This window comes from Protomyctophum parallelum (assembly GCF_964188405.1).
Source record: "Protomyctophum parallelum genome assembly, chromosome: 16".
Classification (NCBI taxonomy): Eukaryota; Metazoa; Chordata; class Actinopteri; order Myctophiformes; family Myctophidae; genus Protomyctophum; species Protomyctophum parallelum.
This window is the reverse complement of record NC_139711.1, coordinates 29,941,418-29,956,761: the sequence shown is the minus strand read 5'-3', so window position 1 is coordinate 29,956,761 and position 15,344 is coordinate 29,941,418. Positions and strand designations below refer to the sequence as shown.

The 15,344-nt window shown below is 42.0% G+C and overlaps 2 protein-coding genes across 3 annotated transcripts; both read right to left on the bottom strand.

Annotated features, from left to right (window-relative positions):
* Positions 1–920: 920 nt before the first annotated feature.
* On the bottom strand, positions 921–1,984 carry LOC310873715 (solute carrier family 25 member 53-like; the record flags this gene model as incomplete). The annotated part of the gene is made up of 1 exon (XM_083786264.1): positions 921–1,984. The coding sequence occupies one exon, from the start codon at positions 1,982–1,984 to the stop codon at positions 1,079–1,081; it is 906 nt and encodes a 301-aa protein (XP_083642390.1). The 3' UTR covers positions 921–1,078.
* A 2,198-nt stretch (positions 1,985–4,182) lies between these two features.
* prps1b (phosphoribosyl pyrophosphate synthetase 1B) lies at positions 4,183–14,915 on the bottom strand. 2 transcript variants are annotated; one of them, XM_083785758.1, is made up of 7 exons: positions 14,593–14,915; positions 12,717–12,906; positions 9,957–10,055; positions 9,596–9,720; positions 8,577–8,750; positions 7,404–7,563; positions 4,183–7,000 (listed from the first exon to the last, which is right to left on the bottom strand). In XM_083785758.1, exons 1-7 carry the CDS (start codon positions 14,712–14,714, stop codon positions 6,908–6,910), a joined length of 963 nt encoding a protein of 320 aa, XP_083641884.1. In that variant the 5' UTR covers positions 14,715–14,915; the 3' UTR covers positions 4,183–6,907. The 2 variants fall into 2 exon arrangements, with proteins under 2 accessions (XP_083641884.1, XP_083641885.1); XM_083785759.1 differs by having other exon boundaries at positions 12,723–12,906.
* Between the last annotated feature and the right edge of the window lie 429 nt (positions 14,916–15,344).

Genomic DNA, 15,344 nt, shown 5'->3' with positions numbered 1-15,344 from the left:
TCTTTTCAACATAACCTATATTAGCCAAGTCTCAGAGACCATGTTAATGGCAGTACTGTATAGGCTACAATAACATCCTTTAAATACTGCATGCTATTTGCATCATAAAGTAATTTTCATTTTCACACATCATCATGAATGAACATCTCAGTAATATAATTTGAAGTTAACACATTTCCAGGCATCCATTTGCCTTGCATAACCCTATTATTACACAGCTTTTGGATCAATACAATCTGATGTGTACAAAGGCATATAGTGTAATAATTTAAATAGTGACAATTACTGCTACTGTATATGTCTGCTGGCTGTGTCTCATATTTGTACTCCACTGGCTACCAGTGCTTCTCAAAGTGGGGTCCAGGCATCCTAAGGGTTCCTTGAGGGGGTTCCAAATGGACCCATACAGGTCTGTAACTCTGAGTGTACACACAGAACCAATTATGGACCCTTAATTATGGGTCCATGTCACATGTCCATTTGTACACTCCCAGAATTATGGGAGGCTGTTAAATTAAAAGATGACAGTTTACACTCAGTGAAAAAGGACTCATTCCTTTTTCACTTATATTAGTGTAAACAGCCATCTTGAGATTGAGTTTTATGGGCTTGTCGACCTAGCCTGGTTCTTGCAGAAAATAAGGATGCAATCTGATTTCAAGAGGAAGTGGTTAACCAGGCTATTGTCGACACAGCCAACATTGCATCTTGAGGGGTATAACTAGTTGGAAATCAAGTAATGGAAGGAATTTGAACACGGTGAAGCCGGGTTATGTGTTATTTACAGAAATTAAGCTCCCTGGGAATGGGATTTTAAAACAAGGATAGTGCAGAAACAAATTGTCTTCCTTGAAGTTACATTACAATGTCTTTGTATGAAATGTTCACTTCTGATATATCTGTCTTTTCATGAACCTCAACTCTCAACACTGGCCTCAGAACTTTTATTTCTATGTGGCCGCTATACAATGCGACACTGAAACTTCCTAGTCTGACTTTTGCCAATTCAAGAATTCTGGAAACCTTGCTGTTTCTCTTTGGTTTAAGGCTGTCTTATGGTATAGTCCTACACAGCATGTCAGCCCACGCGCCTCTGTTGTTGGTCATAGATGGCAGTGGTGATTCCCCATGTGATGCACGATCGCAGAATAACCAGCGAGCCACCGCGGTACAGCAGGGCCACACGCCGCTGCCGAGAGTCCCACAACCTCCTCCAACAGGCCCCCAGTCCTGCCATCTCCCCACCCACCTGTGCCTGCATGTTAGCCACCAGCACAGAAAGCGGGTACAGGGGCAAGCTGACGGCCATGGAGGTCAGGGTGCCAGACACGAAAGAAGAGGCCATTGGGGAGAGCCCCTGTGCCTCTACAGCCTCATATAACGGGCCCTTCAGGCCGAAATACAGACAGCTCCCCAGGGTGTTGCGGGCGGCTATGGGCAGGAAGGCTCTATAGAACCCTGAGGTGGGCCTCTCGGGGCGCAGCCTCTCCAGAACACTCCTCAGTGTGGGCAGACTGCGGTCGTTCTGGCCGTTCTGCAACACGCTCTGGACGCGCTCGAACGGCGTAAAGACCAGAGCCTCCACCACGCCTGCGCCCAACCCTGCCAGTGCCGGGCGAGCGGTTGGGGGGATGCTAATGATGGTTGAAGAAGAGGAGAGCAGGTGAAGGAAGTTGTCCTGGACCCCGTAAAGCAACATCCCATTCAGAGTCCTCATCAGCAAGGGTGGGACCACACCTCTGTACAGCTTCACCAGCCCCTCCCCGTAGAGCTGTCCGACTGCGTGACGGACCGACGTGTTGTGGATCTGCTGGCGGAAGACTGTCTTGTAGACGGGGAACACAATGATGGTGGGGAGCGAGGAGAGCAGAGTGGACGTTCCCCCGTGTAAGTAGCTTTGGAAGCGAGTAGCTTTGGGCTTGGTGAGCGCCCCCTCCCCATGGGCCTCCTCATCTTCTGGATGACCACCATCACCCCGCCCCATCTTCAAAGCAGAGACAGAAAGAAAATAAATCTGTTTAATTTCATGTCAGACCCACTGTGTCTCTCACACACAACAACCATTTCCATGAAAATAACAGTCAGCTCCAAAGAACAGTAATTGCTGACTACAGTGACTAGATTTTTTTTATTTAAGAACTGGAAAGGAATTAACATCATTTTCAATTTCACATGAATCAAACTAGCTAAATACAATGTTATAATAGTTATAAGTTAATACAAGTGGTTAAATGATATCGCTTCTAAATCATGAAATACGATATGTTCGGGGAAATCCTTTAAAGGGACGATTGTAGCCCAAACATTTAGACTCTCGTAGAGGTTTTTTCTCTGTGAGAGATTCGTCAAAATCGAAAAAAAAACCTCTACGAGTCTAAATGTTTGGGCTAGGACGTGCATGGTGGTAAAGGTACTTACTTTTCAACAACCATGAGCAACAACCATGAGAAGATAATTATTTGTCTGGGCTACTGTTTACTAGCCGTTTACTAGGCGACTGTTATTCTTATTACCCAAGTCCCAACAATAAACTCACATTATAAAGGTATTTTTTCTTGCTCCTTTGACAATCTTACGAGACTGACTGAAGAACACGGTTGACGGTGCTACAACATCCTCCAAAATAACCGTACGAGTAACGGATACGAAATGGTGAATAATAAAACGCCTGGGTTGGAAATTATAGCATGAATTAGCATCCTTTGCTAAAACCGGGTGTGGGCTATTTATAATATCATCATGCATGTATAATTGTTAATCATTGCACTGCACCGTGTCACGTCCGAATGAACAAATGAATTAAAGTCTCTGACTCTACGTCTTAAATGATGAGCACTGTGTAGTGTGTAGAAAGATAACACCGGTCCAGAGCGGATACGGAAACCGTTTTAGTGATTACAATGTATTGTGAGTGTAAATGACGGGATACAGTTAGGCGGGTCTAAACCGGATATGTGCACCGAAAAGTAAATGAGCAGGGCAGGACCATAGCGGCCCATAGCGTGCCGTCAGGTGCGTAAAGCCTGAATGAATGGAGATTATTTTATTATAAGCCTCATTTATACGTCATCGCACGACGGTGTCGCGCGAAGAAAAACCGAGCTATAAGACCACAACGTGTCACATCCGCGACGCGTTGTGAGTTTGTATATCATCTTTTTTCTCTCCGCGAAGGTTGGATGATTTGATCCCATAGCCCAGGTGGATGGTCCCACAGCGACTGTGCAGTTCCATAGAGTATATATGAATATATACTCTAGTGCAGTTCATTGTCAGGGAGACCAATTAAGCAGCTATGATGGTTCACTTTATTATCATCCTGTTAAAACGGCCAATGTTTAAATAACTCTCTCCCGGGTGACGGGAGTACAGTCTGAGAACCCATCGTCAAAAAATAAAGGAAAATCAGCGCCCTCTTTTCCTTTTAATTCAACAGAGAGACACTCTCCCAGTATAAAAGCAAATTGATAAGATCTAAGAAAATTAAGAAAATACAAACAAAAACATTTGGTTTGTGTAACGTTAATGATTAACCGTTCCGGACGGTTACTCTTAATAGAGGTAACATCTGCATTATTAGAACTGTCTTACGTTGTTTTTAAATATTTATACCACACTGCCCTCTTGTGTTGCAAAGAGGGAGCGGACAACGGGAGGATTTAAAGTTTAAAAAGCAGTAACTACGTTTATGGACAAACAAACTGATCAGTAATGTATTTGTCTAAGGTCCTCATTGTTTTTGAGAGATAAACTTCGAGATTGCATGGGACAGACCTTTATGATGAATTGAACAATTGGGTGGACCCTCTTGTAAACAAATCATAGTGCTTTATTGGTCGTCCACTCACAGTTAAGTTTTTGTATTGAGTTATGCTTGAAATGTACTGTAATTCTGCAAACTGTTGATAAATACTTCAATCAATCCCCTGCTGATAGACAGACAGGGTATATCCTGTCTGTCTGGGTAGAAGGCTGGGCGATTCACTGGTCAGTATAGCGCTATTGAAGACTTGACAAAATACCACTTAAAACCAAACTGTGACAAGTTTGCATTAATGCCTGCAAGGTAAAGCCAATTAACCAGTTTATTCCATTCCTAACCACAGCTTTTCACTGTGCCTTCACCTTCAGATACTGTACATCCAGTCCATCACAGTCACTATTCAGATTCAAGCATATTCATCAATTTTCACAATGTTTATTTAAGAACACATTCTACACTCTGGTATTTGGCGCATTCATTCACCCTACTGAAAAAAAGTAAACACAGTCAGGTTTGGAATATGCACATTATATGACAAGTCACTTGTCCAGACATTTATATAAATGTGTGGGACAAAAAATGATAGCAGTTAAACATTTTAAAGGACGCTCCAGCCTGCAGAGACCCCAAGCTAAAACCCAACCCAAGAGTCCCCTAGAGAATAGACCGTTGCTGTAGAGCAGAAACCTCCATATTTCAACTTCAGTATTTTGTAAATGAATGCCATATTTTGCAATAGTGTCACGCAAATGTAACAAAGAGTAGCCAATCTACAAGCTTACAACGCATTCTTTAAGTGAAAAGGCCTGTCTGTGGGTTTTATAAATGTTGAAACTACAAAGTTTCCACTCAAAAGCAACGTTAAATTCAGCCAGGAACCTTGAAGCACAAACCTCGTACACCGAGCAAGCCCACTCATCAAGTGCACCTCAACAGTCAAATGAAAACAACTTGATAAGTCTAGACAAGAGAAAGCTCTTTATCCAGTAAAATAAATAAAATTGTCATTACTTTTCTATGTGGTTTCCTGTGATCACACAGAGATGAATTATCTAGCTATTTAAATTGAGCCAGGCAGATCACGGGGAGACAGATTGAGTTGCAGACAATCATTCTGGAGAACTAGAGGAAACTAGAAACGGGAAACTAGAAACGGGTGTTCTCTTTGTAAATGCCATGTGCTATATGGTACATTATACAGATGTAGTTTTGCATAAATTCTTTGGATAAACATAGCCTGTACATACTGTATATTTCATGTTTAGAGAAATGACATGTTTTAAATAATAATAATTATATCAATTGTTGTTACCGTTTTAAATTATTATTCATGTCATGATTGTGTGAGTGTATGGGACCCCGAATGGAAACAAGACCACAATGTCTTTCTTAGGTGAAATCCTTTTGGACAAAATGCTTGACTGTACATTGTGCAGTTTGTATTTATACGTTTGTCTAATAAAATATCCATATATTTTCTTGCTTTTGAACAAGGCCAAGCTAGGTCGGTCATACTCGTTTGTCAATCTGGATAAGAGCGTCTGTAAATGCCTAATTGTAAAAGCAAGACTTGTAGAGGGTGGATATCATCCTTCAAGAGACAGTTCAGACTGCTGAGGCACACTTTGGTTGAGAGGATATTCAATGGCATTTGTAAACTAACAGCTCAGTACTCAAGTTTAATTAACAAGCCTTTTTACACCTTTCAAAACAGATGCGGCAAAAAAAGAAAACGGCAAGCAACACAAAATAACTAATAATAATAAAACCTGAACTGAGGACTGCTTGCATGGTCATTGCAACATAATCCAAACCTTGTAACAGCTTTTACGTATCTTTACTGGATACTGGAAAAGCAGGCACCAGAGAAATCCAAGCACCTCAATGTGAAACTGGCAAAAAAAATGAAAAAGAAACAACTTTGAAATGTATGCTGTAAAATGACCTGACGTAATATAAACTAAAGTATGCATGGCTAGCCACAGGTTGTTGAAATATTAGGCCTTAAAAGTTAAACATTAAGTACAAATCATGTACACAAACTTATTTCAGATCATTTATACATTTATTTATTTTTACATTTTTTGGGGAAGAAACAGCCAATTCAATATTGAGGTGCCAAGATTATCAGGTGACTACATTTCCGGTTACGTCTTTACCAGATGGCTTCTCCTGGCCATGGCAGAGGAACCTTGTTATACAGTGAGCTCTGTAAAGTTATGCCCAGAGCTTCAGATTTACACCTGCCAACATGAAATGATTAAGGACAAATCTCTATATTTTAAATGTCATGGAAGAAAAGTTCACAGTGGATAGAGAGACATGTTCACCCATTCACAAATCTATAAAGCCGGGCCTAAATTCGGTAGCTCCATCTTGGTTTGCTTTGGTGTCCCTGACCAGTGAGTTTTTATTTCAAGGACCCCCAGTTTGATATCCATGATTAGACCATGAACCCCCATTTGATAATCTTTTTTAAATTAGTTTATTTTTATTATTTTTTATCTCTGGGACTCCAATCCACACTGTAAAATGCTCCCTGTTAGTTTAACTCTGAGGCTCTCAGTACATTGCTTCGTCGTGTGACGGTGTCACAGTGATTGGGTGGCCGTTCTACAAGCTCACACCACTTCATGTGACTTGGCATTCTCTGATGTGTGAAGCCTAATTTATGCTCTGTTGCATGGCAGTGTCGCGCGTCGAACTGCCGATCTGCAAGCTCACAAGGTGTCGCACATCTGTGAAACGCATTGTGAGCTTGTAGTTTGGCCATTTAGTTAAAGGCCTGCTCTGGGTCCATTTGGTTCCCAACGCTCAATCATTTAGCTGGGGACAACCTGGAAGCCCCTAAAGGACCCCTATATGGGGGTCACTGGACACCACTTGTCCCAGACTTGAGGGACCACTGCTTCAAGGAGAATAAAGTGAATGCTGTTAGTAACAGACAGGAGGGTTCCATCCTCCATCATTATCTTCATGATTAGTATCGGTAGAGCTTTCATTATGGTTGTGTTTGTGGTGGGGGGATACATCCCTCTTGTGGTTATTTTTTGGTGGAACAGCAGGACACTAGGTGTTACAGGGGGACAAGGGGGGATACATCCCTCTTGTAGTTATTTTTTGGTGCCAGGTGGACGCTAAGTGTTACAAGGGGACGTGGCTGAAGAGGTAGGACACAGACTCGCCGTTGTGGGTTCTGCGGATGGCCTCTGCCAGGATCATGGAGATGTCAATAACCTGGGAGCAAAAGAAGAGGACAGAGGACATAGTAAACATACAAATGTAATAAAAACTAGATTAGAATGCAGGCAGGCACTAGTACGAAAAATACTACAGCTCAGCTCAACATGACTCAATAATTTTCTTTCATGATAATTCTATCGATTACTTTTTTCGATTAGTAGAATAAACCAGAAAGAACAAATACAAATAATAAATCCAAAAGATTTTTATAATCGACTACATCAATTAGTCTGATTAACCGTTTCCGTCCATCCGACGTTGATTGTGTTGACAACCTGAAAGAACGCTCCCATTGCTAGGACTAGAGGGGCAGCTTCAAACTATGTCCCCCCCCCCCCCCCCACCCCTTAGGACTCCTAAACTTTCACTTTTGGTCAAGTGACCAGTGAATGCTGACCTGGATCTTGGGACAGTGCTTCATCTTCTCCTCCTGAGGGATGGTGTTGGTCACCACCACTGCTTCAAAACAGGCATTGTTGATGCGAGAGATGGCCGGTCCAGAGAAGATGCCATGGGTCAGGATGGCGTACACCTTGGTGGCCCCGGCAGAGATTAGCCTAAAGAAAGGGGATGAAAGAGACAAGTTCATCATGTCTAATCATCACCGTACAATGATTTCTTAGAAGTTGCACTGATCAAAGTAAGTAAGGATGCAACATGTAAGTCTAAATAATCAATTTAATAAATGATATACAATAATCAATTTTAATAAAACATAATCAAATATTAGATTGTGCGACATTAGTTTTTTTCAACCAAGGTTCATGTTTTAGGTTGTTATTAGAGAAAGCAAAAGATGAGTGTAATTTCTTTTCATTTGCTTCTTTCTTTCGTTTTAGGGATTTTAGCTCTTTTTGAAAGGGGGGCGGGTGCATTCGAACATGGGGCTAAATATGTATTTTTGTACAACATTTTATGGTGATTTATTATTTACTATAGTCCTACTAGATCCCAAGAAATTACATCTGGCCACGGAAGATCACAGGATCTACTGAATGTGAAGGTAGTCTACTGGGGGGAAGGCTTATACTGTGTGTATAGGCTCAATATTTCAGTTTGTCACATTCAGTAGATCCTGGGATCTTTTGTGGCCAGATGTAATTTCTTGGGGTCTAGTAAGACTATAGTAAATAATTAAAAAAATAAATCGCCATAACATTTTGTAAAAAATATATACATATTTAGCCCCATGCTCGAATGCCCCCGCCCCTGTCAAAAATTGCTAAAATCCCTAAAACGAAAGAAAGCAGAAAATGAAAGAAAATTAACACTCACCTTTTAGTTTCTCTAATAACAACCTAAAACATGAACATTGGTTGAAAAAAAAACTAAAGTTGTCCTTTAAAGGATGAATTAGACTAATTAATTTAGTTTATCATTAATCAAATAGAATTTTTTCAAGTTGATTAATTTAATTAAAAAAAATTGTTTTATAGGAAAAGTAATTTATAGGATAATCGCTAACAAACTAATTGATAGTTGCAGCCCTAAAGTAAACAAAGGTTTAAGGAGCACAAGGCAATTAACAGGCCAAACATGCAGATGTCAGGTGCATCATGACCAGGCTTACTTGTCGGCAGCGTGGCAGATGGTTCCGCAGGTGTCAGCCATGTCGTCCACCAGGATGGCCACGCGGTCAGTCACATCCCCCACCAGGACCATGCGGTCCACCTCGTTGGCCTTTTTCCTCTCCTTGTGGATGAGGGCAAAGTCCACATTCAACCTGTCCGCTATTGAGGTGACCCTGCCAGGGGGGGTGGAACAGACAACATACTTGTTATGCCAAAAAGCACGGTTCTATTTACATCACCAGTAGAGATAAGTAAGCCTCGAGCAAGTAAGACAAGTCTGGCTCCAAATTCATTAAATTCCAGTGTATATATGGTGATGTTGAGGTACGTTCAAGGCTTAACAGCCCCTTTGACTTCCATTACACAAAAAAACAAAAAACAAACATAAAACATGAAGTAAGTACCATACGTAATGGGAGGTAGTTCTGTGGGTGTACTGGCAGTGTGCCTAAAAGGTTTGGCAAAGATTAGTCAAGCGGTTAGTGAGATTAGCAGTGGGCAGCCACACAGACCATCTTATAGAATATAGATGGCTTTTTGAAGGCCATGTAAAGAGAAATCGAAGGTCCATGAAGGCTGCCTCACAGTGCCTCAGGGAAATATGCAACAGAGTGATGTATTGTGATGTGGAGAGAGCGACATCTAGTGGCTGAATGTTGACGATTTGACAGTGTATTCCAGGGTACCCCAATAGGCCCGCGGGCCATTTGCGGCCCACAGAGCGCCCCCTTGTGGCCCATGAAAGAATTTAAAAAAAAGAGAAAAAAAAAAATATGTTCTTTTTTTTTTTTTTAAGGGTCCCAGATATAAATGGCATTAAATGGGGGTCAGTAGCCTATGCATGTCAAACTGGGCAACCTTTTCAAATGGGGTCTTGCCCTGAAAATGAATTTTCAGGGCAAGACCTCGACCTCGCGCGTGCAGACTCGGCCCACAGCCTGGTACGCTAGTCAAAATATGGCCCTTGAGGAAAATGAATTGGGGAACCCTGGTGTATTCTGATTGAAGAGGCCTGTACCTCTTGGCTCCACCTGCATCAGGGGAGACGATGGTGCAGGTCTTCCACTCCGGGATGTTCTCTTTGATCCATTTGAGCACGGCAGGTTCTGCGTACAGGTTGTCTACTGGGATGTCAAAGAAACCCTGAGGAGATACAGATGAGAGTTCAAACACACTGAATCAGCTGTTCCCAACCTATCTCACAAAACCTGGGACACCCTGGACATGTAAACCATACAACGGATAAAAGCAAGCTACGATTTTGTGAAACAGGTTTCAAAATGTGGTGATCTTAGTGGCCAAGGGTAGGCCCTGATGCAGGCTATTCGGGACAGGCCCCGATCCTCCAGTGCATGCCACCATGTGCCATTGTATTGTACCTGTATCTGTGATGCGTGCAGGTCCATAGTGATGATGTGGTCTGCACCAGAAACTGACAGCATGTTGGCCACCAGTTTGGCAGAGATGGGAGCACGACTCTGCAACGAAAACCAGATGTCAGTCACATGGAGAGTGGTCATCAAATCACACACGGCTATTTCTTTTTGTTTCTTTTTTATGTTTTATCCCACAATTTTGTAACCCATTTTTTCACCCAGTGCAATTATCTAATGTAATCCTGGGTGCTCCCTCTGCCAGCCTGGGGGGGGGGCACAGACTGACCTCATGCTTTCTTCTATGCATGAGGAGTCCAAGCTGCTTCTTTTCACCTGATAGGGGAGAGTTTCCCCGGCCAGACAGAGCATGTGGAAGAAACCATTCCGACCAGTTCCTTTCCCCTCCATCAGGCGCCCTGGCTGGCCAGGGGGAGGTAGTTTAGAGACCAGGATTACGGCATGTTTTTGTGAGGGTACCTACCCTAGGGGACACGGGGAGAACATGCAAACTCCACACAGAAAGGCCCTTTGGCCAAACCCGCCTCGGGTATGGGCACTGATGACGCGGAGGAGGGAACACGCCCCCAGCATCCCGAGCGGGAATCGAATCCAGGACCTTCTAGCTGTGAGGTGACAGTACTACCGACTGTGCCACTGTGACCCCCACATGGCTCATTTCTAAACAATCTAGATTCACAGCTGTATCCAATCTGGTGTATCCAAAGTCTGACAGGCACGTTCTCAGGCATTCCAATTTATGAAAAATAATAATAATATTAATAATAATAATACTAATGAAATCATAGGTGGGGTAACTAGGGTTGGGTATCAAAATTCGGTTAGGTTTCGTAATAACATTTTGCTGCTTTCCATTGTGTTGTCATGGAAAACCTTCAAATTCTGATGATTTTTTTTTTAAATAGTTATGTTGCTACATGTATAGCAATAGCTGATGAGACAGAGAGAGCGCCGGCATCAAGTGTAGAACAACGTATACGTTGCACCAGGCGTCAATGGGTTAAGGACAAAAAAACTAATCATCCATGGCTCTATCGCAGCCTTCGCAGGTACACTTAATATACAGTACTATTCATAATAAATTCAATCTTATGTCAGTTAATGCTTAAATAAATAATAATGAAGATATTTTTGTTATCTCTACGTTTGACCTCTTTCTTCTTTTGCCAAAATGGAGAATTGCTAAGAACCGGAATCAAATTAAGCAGAATCAGAATCGATAGTGCTAATTAACGACAGGCTGACAGCCATCCCTGTATAGGACTAATAGGCCAGTCAATCTAAGATTTGGCCCAAAATAAATTGCAATAGTAATCGTTAAAGGTTTTTTATGATTCTTAGGTCATTCAAATAACATAAAACATTGATGGATTAAGAAATTTTGGATCATGGAAAATTCAGGGGTTGAAAGTTGGGTGCCATTAACATTCTAAATGATTCTGAATCCATTGCAAGCATTAGTTTTGCACGAAGAACACTCCTTGGGGTAAAAACGGCCATAGCCGTCATCACAAATGTGAGGTCATCACATTTGGGGTGGTGGCTATGGCCCAATCTTTTATCCGTGCTCGGATACAGGGACACACATACAGTAGCTGTCTATACTCTATAGTGGTTGCAAGTTGCAACACTCAAAAAACAGGAAAAGAACACTTATGCCAATTACAATATGTAAAATCACAATATCCAGTCTAAGTATATGAATATAATACTGATGCCCTGCCCATGCACAGACAGGCCTAAAGCAAGTACAAAAATAATACAAAATAAAATATATATAATAATAATATTACTTATTATTATGACGATTAAAAAGCAAAAATAAATAAATAAGACTTTCCCATTCAGACACAGAAGTACAGGCCTGTGTCTGCATTAAATTATCTTAAGGGAGAAAAGAAATACCTCTGCCACACAATTGTTTCAGTTAATTTTAAGCTCTGTATAGGGAATCAAAATGTTCTGTTGTAGTTGTAGTGTAGTTTGTTAAACACGCGACCACGTCGTCAACTCTCCATGCTCAGCTGTGTGTATGGGACGAGTGGATGTTTTTCTTTCTTTTCTCTTTTTTTTGGATGATCACAACTTAAGTTAGTGTCTTGTGTTGTTGTTGGAAGCTGTTGCTGAATTAAGGACTTTTCAGATGGAATAAGTTATTTGGAACAATAAAACAAGACACGCAGCAGGTAAGAGGAAAGAGGTAGAAGAAATTTGCACCCGACGGACAAGCTCAATTGTTCAACTGTGTAAAACATGCGTGGCTCACGCAGTTTATCAATTTGACCCAACATGAATCCTGCATTTATAATAGTGAATCTATGTAAAGCGCTTTGGATAAAGGCGCTATATAAATGCACTAGTGCTGCACGATTCTTGCTCAAATGTGAATCTTGAGTTTCCAGAATTTAGATCACGATTCTCATTTTTTCCATGAAAAACATTATTACATAAACATTAGAGTAACTCAAATGAATTGGACAGCCAAATAGTACTGTACGATTCTTCACAAAATGAGATTGCATAGGTATCTAGATCTTGAGCTTTTTTTGATTAATTGCGCAGCACTAAAATGCACCATTTACCATTATGGAATGGCAACGTCATCATCCAAGGGACAACCGATAAAACAAACATTCCCGGTCCAACTTGGCGGTTGTGGAACATGGCGGGCGGCAGGCGGGTCAGTGGATGCAGGATGGTCAAATGAGACGTGATGAAGTAAGTAATTAGACAGATGCTCCATACCCCCACCTTGTCCTTCTTGTCTTGTCGGGCGTACGGAAAACAGGGGATGACAGCCGTGACCCGGGAGGCCGAGGCGATCTTACAGGCGTTGATCATGATGAGCAGCTCCATCAGATTGTCATTGATCTCCCCGCAGCCGCTCTGAACGATGTACACGTCCTCCCCGCGGACGCTCTCGCCGATCTCCACACTGTGCCGGGACGGGACGGGAGGGAGAGAGAACAACACAATGGAGAACAAACAAAACACTTTAGAGGTACCCAACCACACACACCATTGACAGGACCAGAGACAGATGAGGCAGAGTAAACAGAAGTTAATGGAACCTTTAGGTGTTGCTACGGATCCAGTTTTTTTTGCATTTTTTTCCCAAAATGTTAAAAAAACATCTGAAACATGGTCATACGTATATATGTAGTATACATGATTTGATATTTGACTTATATTGACCCTTCATCTTGAGTATGCCCCAAATTATTGGATACAGGTTTTGTAGCAATTTATAGCAACTGTAGAAATATTAGACCTTAACTGTGAAATGTTCAATCATGTTCTAAATCACAGTATACTTAAGACCGTTTTCCAAATATATTTGTTTTAACATTTTGGACCAAATAGCCAATTTGCTATGAAATGCTGGAGCACGAGGTAACATGTGAGAAACGTGGCAGTGGTGGGGGGTCCCTACTCCCTCCCTAGCCGCAAGGAACTTAAGACGGTATCCCAATAAATTCATAAATCTTAATAGTCCACAGCAGCATGGTTGCCAGGTTTTCAAATGCAATGGGTCCCCCAGACTCTCCCTGGGTGGTATATGGCTCCCCAATCAAAATTGTCATATTTGACCAAAAGTGTTTTTTTTATTTTTAAATGTATCTTATATAATTATGGTTATATTCACCATATGGTAAGTGGCTAACAGTGGCTAACATAGAACCCGGCCCGGGAAACATAGGAATGCTGAAGAATGAAGATGCATGCCATGAAGGAGTTAAACAATTCTGAGACTGCAGTAGTGATTGAAAGTGACATTTTGAGTTGAAGTTTGGAGAAACAAATCGGACCTGATGGCCAATGGAAACAACAAACAAGACAGCAATTACTTTTTTCGGTGATATCCTTTTGGACTATGTGTTTGACTGTAGGCCTACTCTGTACTGTTTACATTTGTGCCTAATAAAGTAATCAATCAATATTAATTGTGTTGAGCCATTTAAATTGTTGTTCTTTGATTCATTTGTTTGTGAATTTTCTTTTGAATGCAGTCTGCAACCACACACACGGCCTTAAGTTCAGGCAGTAGTAATTAACTTGCCTTTGAGTACTCAGCAAAGCACTATATAGCCTACTGAAGTCTGATGTATTTTTAGTATTACTAGTACTACCGTAGTAACCAGTACAGTAGGTCTAGGTGAGGTCCTATTCGACACCATGGGTCTAATAAAAGTTCCTCAATGAAAGAATAGCGGGAGACCACCTCCAACCACTTCAGAATGTACAGATGCTTTAGTGAACTATATTGTATAATTTGTATTATATAGGCCTAGCCTACAGAGTGGTTACAATAACGTTGCATTCATTGAATAAGTTGCAGATTGTATCTTTGAGTAAATTCAGACAGAACAGACTCAGATCATAGAGGTAAACCATGGCCAGATTGGCCACGCAAGCATGCGTTCTCTGCCATGCGTGTGGGGGTGTACTGTGTGGACTACAGCTCCCACCATGCTCCGCTGCCTGCGGAGTTAAATTCACCATGACACCACGCGTTTCTAATTAATTACAAACCCAAATAGAACTGGCGCAGTACATTCAATTCGAAACGGATCGCGCCGATTCAACTCACCCGACGTTTAGAACACGTATCGAACCTCACCATGTTTCTTGGTTGCTGAATTTCTTGGTGACGACCTTGCCCAGCTCCAGCCCCAGGCGGTCGGCTATCTTTTGGGACAGGTCCGGATGCGAGCTGCCGCTGAAGATCTTGATGTTGGGCATTTTGGGACGGTCCAGGGCGTCGGTTGAACGGTTCCCCGGTACGTGCTGACGAACAGCGCGTGGAAAAGCCGCGGTTATAATAAGACGAGAGAACGGGACGGCCAGAAGTGCAGTAGATGGAAGAGTGTTGATGGCTGCTACCGTTCAGAGCTAAATGTGTTTCCCTACCTATCCACCATTATGTCCCTCGTGACCGCGCAAGCGCGCTTACCCGTGTGGCGCGCACGCTTAGTGCGTTCACACCACACGGGCAGACGAGACGATGCAAAGACGCGCTGTGAGTTGATTTGGAGCAGCTACATGCATCATTGCGTCTTTACAACGTCATGTCGCTGGCTTCTATTGACAATGAATGGTAGACTGCATCGTTTCGTTTGTCCGTGTGAACGCAACATTACTTGCGTTGCGTCGTAATGACGTCATTTAGACAGCTACTGAAGCAAGCTCCCCACCCCACCCACCAAGCTCCATGATGTAGACCTAATAATTAAAATGTTTTTGTGTGACTTTAATACTACATATAGGCTACTACTGTAAAACAGTGGTTCTCAAACATTTTAAGAATGTTTTACTTTTACTTGCAAGGTCCCTCATGACATGAATACACAGCAGACCAGTGTAATATAAGGC